This window comes from Petromyzon marinus, chromosome 6 (assembly GCF_048934315.1).
Source record: "Petromyzon marinus isolate PM22_M1 ecotype Great Lakes invasive population chromosome 6, UKy_Petmar_22M1.pri1.0, whole genome shotgun sequence".
Lineage (NCBI taxonomy): Eukaryota > Metazoa > Chordata > Hyperoartia > Petromyzontiformes > Petromyzontidae > Petromyzon > Petromyzon marinus.
The window spans coordinates 5,279,395-5,292,734 of record NC_133672.1 but is presented as its reverse complement, the minus strand read 5'-3'; the positions used below and the strand labels follow the sequence as shown (position 1 = coordinate 5,292,734).

The 13,340-nt window shown below is 51.9% G+C and overlaps 1 protein-coding gene and 1 long non-coding RNA gene across 2 annotated transcripts; one reads left to right on the top strand and one right to left on the bottom strand.

Moving 5' to 3' along the window:
• Positions 1-1,191: 1,191 nt before the first annotated feature.
• Positions 1,192-12,329, bottom strand: LOC116939804 (vascular endothelial growth factor A-like). Its single transcript, XM_032948639.2, has 7 exons — positions 11,338-12,329; positions 9,059-9,101; positions 6,896-7,092; positions 6,234-6,310; positions 5,367-5,438; positions 4,588-4,647; positions 1,192-2,842 (listed from the first exon to the last, which is right to left on the bottom strand). Exons 1-7 carry the CDS (start codon positions 11,437-11,439, stop codon positions 2,821-2,823), a joined length of 573 nt encoding a protein of 190 aa, XP_032804530.1. The 5' UTR covers positions 11,440-12,329; the 3' UTR covers positions 1,192-2,820.
• Positions 5,455-8,757, top strand: LOC142923508 (uncharacterized). Its single transcript, XR_012940789.1, has 3 exons — positions 5,455-6,781; positions 6,915-7,096; positions 8,317-8,757. It is a non-coding gene; the product is annotated as an uncharacterized LOC142923508 (long non-coding RNA).
• Positions 12,330-13,340: the final 1,011 nt, after the last annotated feature.

Here is a 13,340-nt window from a genome sequence, read left to right as displayed (position 1 = left end):
GGGGGTGGCAGGGGCAGCGTGGATCGTTGCCTCGCCGAGAGAGGGATGACGACGACGTCAGGGAGGCCTTCATCCAGCAGTGGACAGAACATGGCTACTGCTGCTGGCTGATGAAGGGGCGCTCGGCAATTTGTAGGCGCCGTTTTGTTCAGGTGACGGACAAACGACGCATTGTAAAGCACATTCCAATCATCATGCACGGTACTGCATGGGCTGGTGTGAGTTCGAACGTCCGTAGATTTCTGTCATATAGTGCAGAGAAAATAACACGTCAACGACAATTGCCTCGAAATTATGCGTACAATAAAAACAATAAAACAACTATAACTTCTTTGGTTACAAAGGAACGCCGTAATGAGCCTCGAGACTCGTTATCTGGATGTATTCTTCTCAATTCTGGTCTTCATCAAACGCTTCTTTAATAATCTTTGCAATGACTCGATGCTTCCTATATAAAAGCCTCCCGTGGTTTTTGTTTTGTTCAAGAAACGTCTGTTTTGAATTATACGGATACAAAACAAATTTCGATCTTGACACACGCGAATATCACGCGGGTCACGAGCATTATTTGTCCCATGGCATAAGCCCCACTCGTTCCAGACCGTGACATCGCCAGACCTGACAACATCAAAGGCCATTGCTCAGTCTGTGGATTAACTGTGCAGCCCTGTCCAAGCCTTGAGTCCAGAACGGGCAGCCTCACGTCACTTTCGTCTGTTCCGCCCTTTGAAGGTAGGCGACGCGTGGGAAACTTTACGCAAGACGAGGCCGCTGTCCATACAGGAGACCCTGTTCGTAAAACGGGCATGCAACGCCGATGGTGTCCTCTTGCCTTCATGGAACGCTGGAGGATGCAGAGCGCGCTGGAAAAAAACAAAACACTTCAAAAATGACGAACATTCCCGTGAATTAATATCCACAATCGAGAGGGTTCAGCCTTTTAGACATCAGCGGGTTCCGTTGAACGGTTTCTGCCCGTCAACGCGGGCTTGCGTGCAGCTTCCAAACACCGATGGGGCCTCTCCTGCAACAGCTGCCCTCGGTGCGAATGTGGGCAGCTGCTGGCCATCGAACAAAGTTGGTCACCGCGTCGGGCGCTTTCAGGTGCGCTTCTGCAGCCATTTGGAACGCACTTTCAAATAATCTAGATTGAAAACTCATTTCTTCAGAACTACTTTTTTGTGTTTGTTTTTTTTTTGGCCTTCCCTCGCACCTCCGATTAGCACGTTTGGCTACGTACGGTGCGAATGAAGTTCAACATACACATACAGCAGGCGGCCATGTCACAACGTCGTCGTCTCTGGCTGTGGCGTTTCGACGACAGGGTGAGGTGGCCTCTCGGGACGGCTACCCCCTGCGCATGGAGGAGGAGGAGGCTGCCGCGTTGACTCCGCTGGCTACGTGGGCCCAAGTCCATTTAGAGCAGCACGCTGATTGTTGCTTGCTGCGCGTCTGTTGCTCTGACTGCGCAGTTGCGTGCAACGGCATTCGGCTAAATAAACGAGAGGTGTCCCGGGCACATGTTTATAATCCACAAGTACATTAGCGGTAACACGTGCTGGCATCCGCCCGACACCTTGCAAGTGTATGATCTCCCCACCGATGGCCACACAGTGAACTAACGTGATGATTCACATTCTCGCTAAAAGCTTTCTGCACAGCCAGATGTTTGGGCTTATCACGGGGTTTTTTTTTCAAGATGCATCTCTTATGCGTACCAAAATTTTTTGCGATGCTGCTGCGTTGGCAGCTGTGCACAAGCAACAGCCACAACAAAAAGTCGACACATTCGTCAATACCATTGCCTTTAAAAAGGGAAAAGTATGAAGTGTTTAATAATAATTACTCTACCTCTCTCGCCTCCCAAGTGTCATTGCCCAAAACGTCACAAACCGACTGTATACTCTTTCCTTTTAAAGGCCACAGCGTTATTGACGAACGTGTAGATTTTTTGTCGTCAATTTGGGTATCAGCTCAATGATAAATTTCTTGAGAATTAAATAGGGGAGCATCGCCTCGTGGGTGTTGCTGCGATCAGCCAGTCCAGTAGGCCGAGGCCGTGAATGCGTGCCAGGCTATTTGTAGTTTTAGATTTGAAGCTTTCGTGACTGCAAGGATCCATACTCTTTGGAAATGTCGGGACGACAGCACTTCAATGAAGCTCTGTCGTCCCGACAGTTCTGTTCCTTCGCCTAAGAAGGCCACTTGTGTTGTGGCTGAAACGTCGTGATTTTTGTTGGTTTATTTTTTACCTACGTGACTTTACCGAATAGAACCAAAGAGTATTTGTAGTTTGTAGTCAGCTCTCCAATAAGGGGGGGGGGGATTGTTTCGGGTTTGTGCCATGAGTTGTTCGTTCGGCAGGACGTTGGACGCTTCGCGTGCTGGGAGCTTCTGCAGGAACAAATTAAGTTCCCAAAAATTAAGACCCCAAAAAATACACGCATCGGAGAAGTCGAACAGCACAACCGTGAAAAAAACCCACGCCCAGTGGAATATTTGACCGGGCTCCACACACCGCTCGCCCCAACCACACGTATGGTGGCGAAATAAATTCAACGTACATTCAGACAACCACGGTGAGAGAGCATGGTGATGCCGGGCAAAGTCAAGAAGTGTCCCGTGCTCTTGAAAGATCGGAGCCTCGCTCTTCTCCCACCCCTTCCCCCTGCCGCCCCCCCCCCTCCTCCGTCAGCGGTGTAAATTCCACGTTTTTATGGCGAGGGCCGGTTTGCGATTGAAGCGGGCGCCGCAAATTGTTCGTGTGTCCGGGACCGCTTGATGCGGTGGTCAGAGCTCTCGGTGGCTTGTGGGAGATGGTCACCTCCTGGGCCGCTCTCTCCTGCACAGGCACACAGCGAGTCACATTACACACACACAAAAGACAAAGATCCCCCGTGTAGGCTTAACAGACTGTAGGCGCAAGTGCTGTTAGCGAGCACCTATAAATGCCGGCACGGCACACGAGGGGGTGGGTGGCCAGCACCACGCCCGGCCGCCTTTGTCTCCCTAGTGGTGATGTTTACACATCGCAACCAGGTACTCATTTGAGGCCGAGTCGATCTAGGGGAGGCCCAGGACCTGTTCAGATATAACTCGTCAATGATATTAGCCACGGCTGGGAATTGAACTCAGGTGGCTGGGTTTGTAGCGCAGTGTGTGAATGGCTGCATTTATGCCTCCCATATTCACACAACCACACAGGCAACACGTGTCAATAGAGGGAGCGAGTCGATCCATACACCGACCACTAAGTGTCGATTTGCCACAAAGTGGCTACTCATTCCATTAAAGAGGCTGAGCTTATCCCCACCCTGCTCTGCCGACCGGGAATTGAACTGGGAGCCTTTTGACCATAGAGTCTGGCGTTGTCCGTGGCGACAGCGCCACCCAGACATTACTTCCGTCACTAAATCACAATGCCAGGAAATGCGGTGAGATCGTCACTGTATCACAGGTGAGACATCACCTGGCTCGTGGCACTGCAGGGGCCTCTCGAGATCCCTGGCACTCAGTGCCGGGCCTAGGACCGCTGTGGTTTTTTGGGATGCTCTCTTTGTGAATCGAATTCTTTACCCTCGACTTTTACCACCTCGCACGCCCGGCGCCGAACACCGCATTGGTGTTCACTTTCGTGATTTAACTGCCAGTTTTTTTTACACATGATATACGAAGTTATATCGAACAAAATGATTCATATTGCCACTTTACTGGAAGTAATGCACATCGTCATGCCACGGCTTTAGTCGCCAAATTAACAAGATGATTTATCATCGTGCTTACTGTGTTTGGTTTCAACAGTTCTAAAGCAGCCTGTTTATATGTGGGGACTCTTTTATTTTTTTTAATTTGACAAGAGCGCGGTAAAAGGCACGAAGCGTAATAAAGGAAGGGGATGGGTGGGTGGGGGGTGGGTGGGGGGGTACAGAAATTCCGTGGACCGTAGTCCGACCTCGGTGCTCCTGGGTTCTGGGGAAGGGGAGAAGATTGTGCTCACAGCCCCGCTCAAGTCGGGACTGCGAGTAGCGGGAGGTTCTTACATGGGGAAGGGAAGGCGAGGGAAGAGGAACAAAAGTAAAGGGAAAAATGGGTTGCGGAGTGGGGGGGGATATTTGGGGATCTTCTTAAAATCCGAGCCCCCACCCCCCCCCCCCCCCATGCTGCAGCCCCCTGCGTGGCAATCCGGCCCTGCTGGCACGATTAGGGGCCTCGTAGGGGACCCTGAGATTAAGAGGTCTCGTGGTGGCCCTGGCGCCACGGTGGAAAGATGTTAACTATCTCGCCCGGTATACAGGACGTCGTGGGTTCGTTCCCGACCCTGGTGCCTGTATATTTGGAGTTTGCGTGTGTCTCTCTCTCTCTCTCCCCGTGGTCATGTGGATTATTCTCCGGGTCCTTCGGGTTCTCCCCTCCACATTTCGAAATCAACGCGCGTTTAAGAGTATTTGGCTGCTCTGCATTTCCACACGAGAGGTCGCTTCTCACAAAGAGCTACAAAGCCTCAGTGGGCCTTACCTGGTGAAATAACAAACAGTTTACATTTTCAAACACGAAACAATTGTTTCGTTAGGTCTACCAGGGTCTCACCTGCAGGCTCGCCGCCCTGTCTCCGGGAGACACCGTGACCCCGAGCAGGATGAGCAACCCCTGCGGAGCGAGCGCGACAAAGGGGGATCCTCATCACAACCACGACGACAATGGGTCACGACTCGCTTTGTTTTTAATCACAGGAAGCCGAGAGCGCAGCCTTGAGAAGGTCCTCGGAACGCAGCGAAGGTGCTGCGTTGCCACGACAACTGCCAAGGAGACCAGAGTCGTGCCGGGCCCTTTCCACGGTAGGCACGGCACGGCTTATTTCGAGCACCGATGCTGCGAGAGCCACGCGGCTCCATGGGCTCGGGCCCTTTCACTTCATGCGATGGATAACCTTGGCGGTCGCTGTACGTAGGCCCTCGTGAATACCGCACATCCCCTGAATACCGCACATCCCCTGTTCTTTTCAGTCTTTGATTCTGCATCGCGAAAGGCACTCAAGTGCTGTGACTGACTGAGAGGCAAGGCGGATAAACACAAGAAGTCTCTAATATATCCAAGGATATATTATGGTGTAAAGTGCAGTGTACAACTCTCGTCCACTCTCTCCATCCGCTCTCTGGCCTCTCTATGTATGCGCTCTTTGTAGAAGGGCAATCTGCCCGAAATGTCACCTGTTATTTATTTTCCCTTTCAAAGCCGCAGAGTTACTGACGAACCTGTTGAGTTTGTTGTTGTTATTTGTGGCTGTGCACCAACACAGTATCACCAAATCATCTCTCTCTAGATATATAAATGGGTCAATTAGAAACCTACTCGAGCATTCCTCTCACCTGCCTCGCTGCTTCCTGCGTCCTTTACCTTGTCCCCTGTTTCGTCCCCTTCGTTGTCCGTTCCTCCGCGTTCTGCACTCACACGGTAAGCACAAAGACAAAGATCCCTGCATAGCCTTAACGGACTTTTTGTGGCAAGTGCTGTTAGCGAGCACCTATGAAGGCCGCCACTGCACATGAGGGGGTGGGTGGCCAGCACCACGCCTGGCCGCCTTTGTCTCCCCAGTGGCGATGCTTACGCACCGCACTAGGTACCCATTTGAGGCTGAGTCGACCTAGGGGAGGCCCAGGAGCGGTTCAGATAATCGTCACTGGTGTTGGCCTTGAGCGTGAATCGAACTCGGGTCGCCGGGTTCGTAGCGCAGCGTAGCGCTAACCACTACACTACAGCTCCCCATACACGGTAAGCACACACACACACGTACTTCTCAACAACTTACTTGCCTGCAACAATCAATGATTTACAGCTGCCCATAATACATCGTGGCTAAAAGAGACTATGGCCAATTGACGAGACTAGTAAAGGATTGGCAGCCAAAGGATATAGCCTTCCTGAGAGTGCGACCAGCGCGGAGATGGAGTGGTGAGATCAGTTAATGCACCATGAGTGAGAATGGATCATGGCAGTCAGTGTAGGACCATAAGGGAGCGTGATGACATAGGGAGGCCTTCACCTAGCAGTGAATAGACAATGACTGCTAACGATGATTATAATGATTATGGAGGATGCTCCACTATGCACCCAGTTGCCTTCGCAACTAATGAAGCGTTTGATGATGATGATGATGGAGAAAGATCTTCCTAAGTCTTGGCAACTGACGAACCGTGACAGCCGCTGTGCACTCACACCAGGTGAGAGGTCCTCACCTGCACTCGCACGCGCCGTGCTGAAGGAAAGACATCTCTTGCATCTCCGGCTTGTGGAACGGTCTGATGGTCAGGATCTGCAGCGCCACGCATGTCACATAGAGAACGAAAAAAACACATGGATGACTCTGCTTAATTAACGAGCAGCAGAGGAGGGGTGCGGCAGGAGACGGGATGAGCGGGGTTTCGATTGTCTAATGACAATGACTTTGACGGTGGTGGTATCGATGATGACAGTGGTGCTGTTTTGATCATGATGTATGTTGTGGTGGTGTTGCTGCTGTTGCTGATTACGATAATGCTGCTGCGCACACTATTTCTGGTACTGATGACGTTGCTACTGCTAAACTTTTTATTTTATTTTACCAGGCAAGGCCCACTGAGCTATATAGCTCTTTTTCAGAAGCGACCTGGCCACAAATGACAGCTCAACGAAGTGGCTCATTATGTGGAAATTTATCGCAGCCAAATACTCTAAACACGACATGTTGATTCTAAACGTGGAAGAGAAAAACCGGCGGACCCGGAGAAAAACCCGCACGATCACGGTGAGAGAGAGAGAACACGCAAACTCCAAATATACAACAGGCTTCAGGGTCGGGATCGAACCCACGACCTCCTGCAGACCAGGCGAGTTAGTTCACATTTCGCCACGGTCACACCTGCATGCTTGCGTTGTAGGTGGCCGTGGGCGCGCAGTGCAGGCCCTCGTCGGAGCAGCAGCCGCCGCAGCGGAAGAGCGGGACGCAGGCGGGCCGGACGACGAAGGGGAAGGCGCCCGGGTACTCGCGCGACACCTCCACCAGCACCTCCAGCGCGCGGCAGTAGCTGTGCGCCCACACCTCGGCGAACGGCACGGCTAGGTGCGCACGCGCAAGGGGCAAGGTTGCCCCGTGTAGGAATAATAATTTAAAAATTTGTATTGTTTCAACTTGCGACGAGCCGCGCGGTATCCCGCTTGCTCTCGTAGAGGCAGAACGACTCGGGAGAGCAAGGAGCCACAGACCAGCGGGAAGGCAGCGGCGCGGCAAGCCGGCACCAACAATTGCCCAAGCTTTGCATTCCTCCGTATATATTAAGGTGTCATCAGCGAATTAGTGAGTGTTAAGACACGTGAGAGGAGTGGCCAGAGAAAGCCCACGTGTGTGCAAAAACCCACGCGTGTGAGAGGGGGAAACACTCGATCTCGTCGAGGCGGAACAGGTGGAGTCCACAATTGCTGTCTCGACAACAACCCTTACAGCTCATTTAGTAATCAAGCCATAGCATCCCTTTGCGTATATGGCTGTCAGTCATGTGCCAAGATGAAAGTCGTTTAGTTCGTTTCAACTTCGATTTACTTGGACAAATTCGTGCAGCACATTTAAAGAGAGAAAGAAAAAAAACAACTAGAACCGAAACAACCGAGGTGAATAATAATGATGAGCTTTTGGCTTTGGGTATGGACGCTTGTGAAAGAGTCGAGGGAAGGAACTGAATGTACAGGGGGAGCCTTTAGAAAATACAACAGCCTCGGGCCCTCATACGACATCATCTGGCCCTGGGCACACACACACACACGAGGGGGTGAGTGGCCAACGCCATGCCTGGCCGCCTTTGTCTCTCCATTGCTTATCCTTTACATTCAACCCCGTAAACACACACACATACAGACATACGTGAAAATGCATAGCCATAGTTGTATACATGTAGACATAAACACACATAGAAGCAGCAACATCAGCCGCCATTTGCCACAAAGTGACGCTGATGTGACTGCAGGGTTTGTGCCAGTCTGGGGGTGCACTTTAGAGCCAACGTGAAGTGTCAGAGGCTTGCTGGTAGGTCACGGGACAGACCCAGGTGTTATGGGCTCACTGAGATGACTGGATAATGCACGTGTAACGCTATCCTCATTTGAAGGGCGGTCGCCTCCAATGTCCTTGGAACATCTTTCACGAGCCTCCTCCACAGAGGCCGATCTTGACACCATTGGTGCCATCGCCAAGTCTAATCAGCTCTGAATGCTTCTGTACCACATCGGCCTATCTGCTCTGTGTAGCCCGTGGTGTTCCCATTCAGCCCCCTCTTTCCTGCCAAACAGAAGCTGCTTCGGCATGCGTTGGCGAGGATATGCGGGCCACATGACCCAGCCAACGCAGCATCGCCTGCCAGAAGATCTCACCAATAGGGACCATGTCCAGACACATACACAAACATATATAGACATAAAAACACGCACAGACATACGTACATATAGTGTATATGATATACAGTCGCACAGCCAACAAAGACACACTGACACATATAGACGTAAGCACGCAAAGAAAGACATGCATATACATACAATATTCATCGACACATATAAATGTTTGCAGTGGTTGTAAATCTGAGGTCAGCACAGTGCACTAACTATTCCACCTCCGCCTCTCCAATAAATAGACAAACACAAATACACACATATACACTACTGTGCACATAGACGTGCAGATATTATTTGTATTTTATTCATATAATCGCCTGCATAAAGCCTTGAAATGGAAAACATCGTTTGCAAGGGTCTCCATTTACACAGCTAACAACTACTGCCACGTACACAGCAGACATTTACACAGACAAGAAGAATATTCCCATATAGCCTACGTAGTTTGCTGGGACAAATTTGTGTAGCAAATGCCTCTATTCAAGTCGCCACTCCTAAAACAAAGTTGGCGGAAAAGCACCCCCCCTCCGTGGTCGTACGGATTGCTGGAAATTCACTCGGCTGATGGACTGAACCCGTTTTCGTATTCGTACGCGGCGAGGGAGACCGGAGTTTGGGAGCGGCGTGCTTTGTGTGACCTCACCGTGGCCGATAGGTGGCGCATCCATGCCCATGAACGGCCGTGCCTGGCACGTCGCACACGGAGCGGGGTGGGGGGATGAGAGGGGGGTCACAGCGATACATGGCTCGGGATCAATCGGTCACTCGGTCACGGAGAGCCGGCGTGCCTCACCGGGTCATCCCGGCGTTAATCATCTTCACATCAGAACAGAACCACCCCCTCGTTCATTCATTCACCGACTCAGATTTAGGTGTTGAGGGGGGGGGAGCTGCGAGCCTGGCGACCCGAGTTCGATTCCCGCTCACGGCCAACACCGGCGACGATTATCTGAACCGGTCCTGGGCCTTCCCCTAGGTCGACTCAGCCTCAAATGAGTACCATGGCGGTCGGGCGTGGTGCTGGCCACCCACCCCCTCGTGTAACCGTGCTGGTCTTCATAGGTGCTCGCTAAAACATCACTTGCTCCAACAGTCTTGTTGAGGCTATGCGGCGGAATCATTGTATCTGTCCTCCTGTATGCGTGGGGTTTTTTTTTATCCTCCAACTTTTTTTACCGCCCAGCCCCCCCACAACCCCCGCCACCGAACATCTGAAATTCGTACAAAATCTGGAATTCCAAAGGCCGCGTCTCTAAATGACAAAACGAGTGGATTCCATAACGCACGCAAATCGACTTTGCATCGTTCCAACTGCAACGAAAATCGCGGCTCGGGCAGAACGCGAAGGGACTTGCTCGCGGCCTGATGGTCAAGCATGGTGTGTGAAGACGGAGTGGCGGCCAAGGGATGGAACGCGCCCGAGATGATGTCCCGTAGACAGTGCCGGATTAAGCTGGTGAGGGGCCTGTAGCATATGTTATGAAGGGGGCCCTAAATAAAAAAACATAGCACATTAAAACACACAAATGTTTAACTTGCATAGTAAAGTAATTGTATTTGTTCATTTGCTATACAGCCAGATGATACGACAAATCGCTCACCTTAAACACCCGGTCGTTCATACAGGTTGAAGGTGGAATAGTACTAATAGAGCAAGTGCAGAATCACTGAACCGGAATTGATAGCTTGAAAGCATTTAGCAATGGGGCAATTGAAAGTGAGAGGCTCGTAGCATTGTAGCTACTTTGATACTTGGATCATCCGGCTCTCCCTATCGAGGAGACGGAACGATAGAATCGGCTGGCGCGAGATTTGCGGGTCACAGGATCGTGAAAGACAACGATGGCTTGGGGGAGTCTTTCATCCAGCAGTGGACGGATCTCGCCGTTCCTCTTGATGATCCCCGACACGAGTACGAAGCGCCGTTCGTGATACGTTAAGAAAATGACCATGCGTGCACATGGACTATGAAACGTTTTCCATAATACGTTTTGTTTTGAAAGTATCGAACGAGCAATTACGGAAATCGACAGGTAGGTAGCTGTCAGGGCCAAAGGCGTTTGGATATTTTGTATTAGTCCTTTCTGCGATGCGATCCATCTGAGAAAACGTGGGCAGCCCTTTGATCTATTTGTCCATTTTACAACAGAGTCCGTTCCTAATAGCGTACAACTCTGCAGTAAAGTTTGGTGAAAATTCGATCAGTTTCACGATATAGCCCCCCCCGCCCCACCGCGTCCCATCCACATCGTTCCAGACGGACAGACGTACGGAACTGCTCATAGTATGGCCCATCCTAAAATAATGACGTCTCAGAGTCAACTGATTAACGCGCTCAACTTTAGTCGGGTCCCATGCAGCATTGGAAAGTGTGAGCAATTCCATCAAACGAGAGTGAGTTGAGCTTCCGTGCGAGAGGTGAACCAGCAAAGGGGATATCACTCAAAGGTCCGCACAGATAGGTTCAAAGAACCCGTACCGCCACGCCCTGCTCGCAGAACCTCGCAGGGCAGAGTATTGTGTGCTGGGGAATTCACGAATCGGCGGGTCCCCACCACGCGTTCCTCGTGGACCATTTAGAGAGATGCCTGGCGCATTGAACCCGGCTGAGTTTCTAATTCTCTGCCACGGATAACATCACCACGACGCCGGGGAAGGCATTCGTCCGGCAACTGGCAATTGACGCATCCCCTACAATTGCTTGCACACATCATTGCTCTCGGAATATCCTCCAACGGAAAGCCCCCCTCTGGAAGGGTATTTGGCCTACTTTTCCACGCTGACGAGACGTCTGTGAAGACGTGGGACTATCCCGCGCTTTACCCCGACCTGCCCATCATCGACTGTGGAATTCGATCGCCTTTGGAAGGCTTCGCGCGACCATCCCCACCGACGTCGCGAATACACCAAAATCATCCTCACCTCGTCCTCCTCTTGGGCCAAGTCCTCCTCCAACAGCGCCCTCGTCATCACCAGCGCGAACATCAACAACAACAACCACCACCTCCACACGCGCCTCGCCATGGAGCCGAACGCACGCGCGGCTGATCGTTCCAACCACCACCGTAGCAGCAGCAACAGCAGCAAGGAGATGATGACTAAGCAGACAACACCGTAGTCCCGGCAGAGGACTTGAGACCGGTCGCGTCTTCTTCTCGTCAGTGTCTCTTCACCGGTTTAATCGCAGCTCCACCTTCATCGACGGCGACAATCAACCGCGCGACCCCAACTCTAGCGGTTGTGCTGCTGCTGCAGTAGTTGTTGTTGTGGTCACGAGTTGTCGCTCCCCTGTCCGTCTGGATGCGACGTCTTTGTCCTCTGCCGGTTTGTTTATCGCCAAGTTGTCTTCTGGAGAAGAAAAAAATAACCCAAGTTACGGTGGCGTTTCATGTCGCCGTTCGTGCCGGGTGGAGTTGAGGTTCGCTCATGGCTCCCATCCGCGCTCGCGACTTTGTAGTGTAGCCTGCAGGTTGGTACTACGACGCCGCGTTGGACGTGCGTGTTGTACACGCGCACGCCGGCCAGTACGTCAGTGCAGCCGTTCGTGGATCCGGTAATGTGTCTATCTAGAGGCTCGTGAAATATAACACAATCGACACGGCTGCACGTGCGACAAGCACGTGAATTACGCGTACAACAATTTTTTTTTTTTACCACGCACGCAACACAAGAGCCACAGCTCCCCAGCTGAGACTCAGCAGCCCACGCGGGGCTGGCTCTGGAAGAAGAAGGAGACTGCGCGCTCGAACTTAACAACGCGCGCGCCTGCGCGCACGCAGAGAGCGGGTGGCAGTGAGTGCGTGTGCACTCGAGTGGGTGGGTGGGTGGTCGGCCGGCCGAGTGGGTGGCAACGTTGCCTCGTGGCAGCTTGGCTTGCCCAACCCCGGCCCCCTAATTTTATCTCCCCAGTCACTTGTCAGCTCCCGGCTGCCCGCCACCACTTGCCACCTGCACATCACGCGGCGCGCTGCCTTACCCCCCCCCCCCCATAACCTCTCCCCACGGCAGCTGGTGAAATGTCTGGGACGGTTCAAGTGGACGTGGCAGCGGGTAGTGTGGAGAGAATGTTTCCGCTCAAAAGCGGTGCGTTGCCTTTCTATCTGGTAACGCTTTCCGACAATGTCCGGAGCTATGTGTGTGCTGGGGTGGTGTCTGCGCCACCAAATGCCCCACCCCCACGGCACCACCCAAGTTCACTCTCTCCTTAGTGGTGAATCATCTACCGTCGTATTGTGGTCCCCTAAACGTGCTCTATCCCCACCCCGGGATGCGAGAGGAGCTGAAGCTGTGCCTGTTTCGCACCAAAAAAAATAAAGGTTGAAATCGTTGATGTTTTCGCTCTCTTGTCTCTGCCAGTCTGAAGCGGGGATCCCCGGCAACTCTAGAAACGCTGGCCCAATGTCCCATGAACAGAAATAACTTTGAAAGTAATGCAAATGTTGTCACGCCACGAAAGAACGTCGTGCGCCGACGAGATGATGAGCTCGTGGTGCGAGCGAGCTGGAAGGAGTGTGGCTGACGATGAACCTTCTGCTCGGCGATTAGCACGATTAGCGGCTGCGCGCTCACGCGTGTACAATGCTCAATACACGTTGCATGTAATCCCAAAATAAAATTGTAAGCTCCATTAATATGGCATCTTTGTTGTTGTTGGTGAAATGAGGGGTGGTGCAGTGGGGTCTGCACACTGTGGGACAATATCGGGCCACACTAGTGGCGGTTAGGTGTCTTTATCGGTTATCACAATCACAATATGTATTTATGCTTGAGGAATCCGATGAGCTATAAAGTAGTTTTTTACAGATATCCAGTTATAGGTCAGCCCTAGATGGACTCGCCCTTAAATGAGTATCTGGTGGTGTGTGAACGTGAAATATCAGCAGTAGTACTGTCCACACCGCCGGTTCGTAAGCTGTGCTGGCCTT

Bases quoted from the DNA above. Each gene is read 5' to 3' on its own strand.
- LOC116939804 (XM_032948639.2), bottom strand. From the start codon at position 11,439: ATGGCGAGGCGCGTGTGGAGGTGGTGGTTGTTGTTGTTGATGTTCGCG. The intron at 9,102-11,337 runs GTGAGGATGATT...GCGACGTGCCAG, and splicing joins TGGCCCAAGAGGAGGACGAG to GCACGGCCGTTCATGGGCAT. The intron at 6,311-6,895 runs GTGTGACCGTGG...GTGGCGCTGCAG, and splicing joins CCTACAACGCAAGCATGCAG to ATCCTGACCATCAGACCGTT.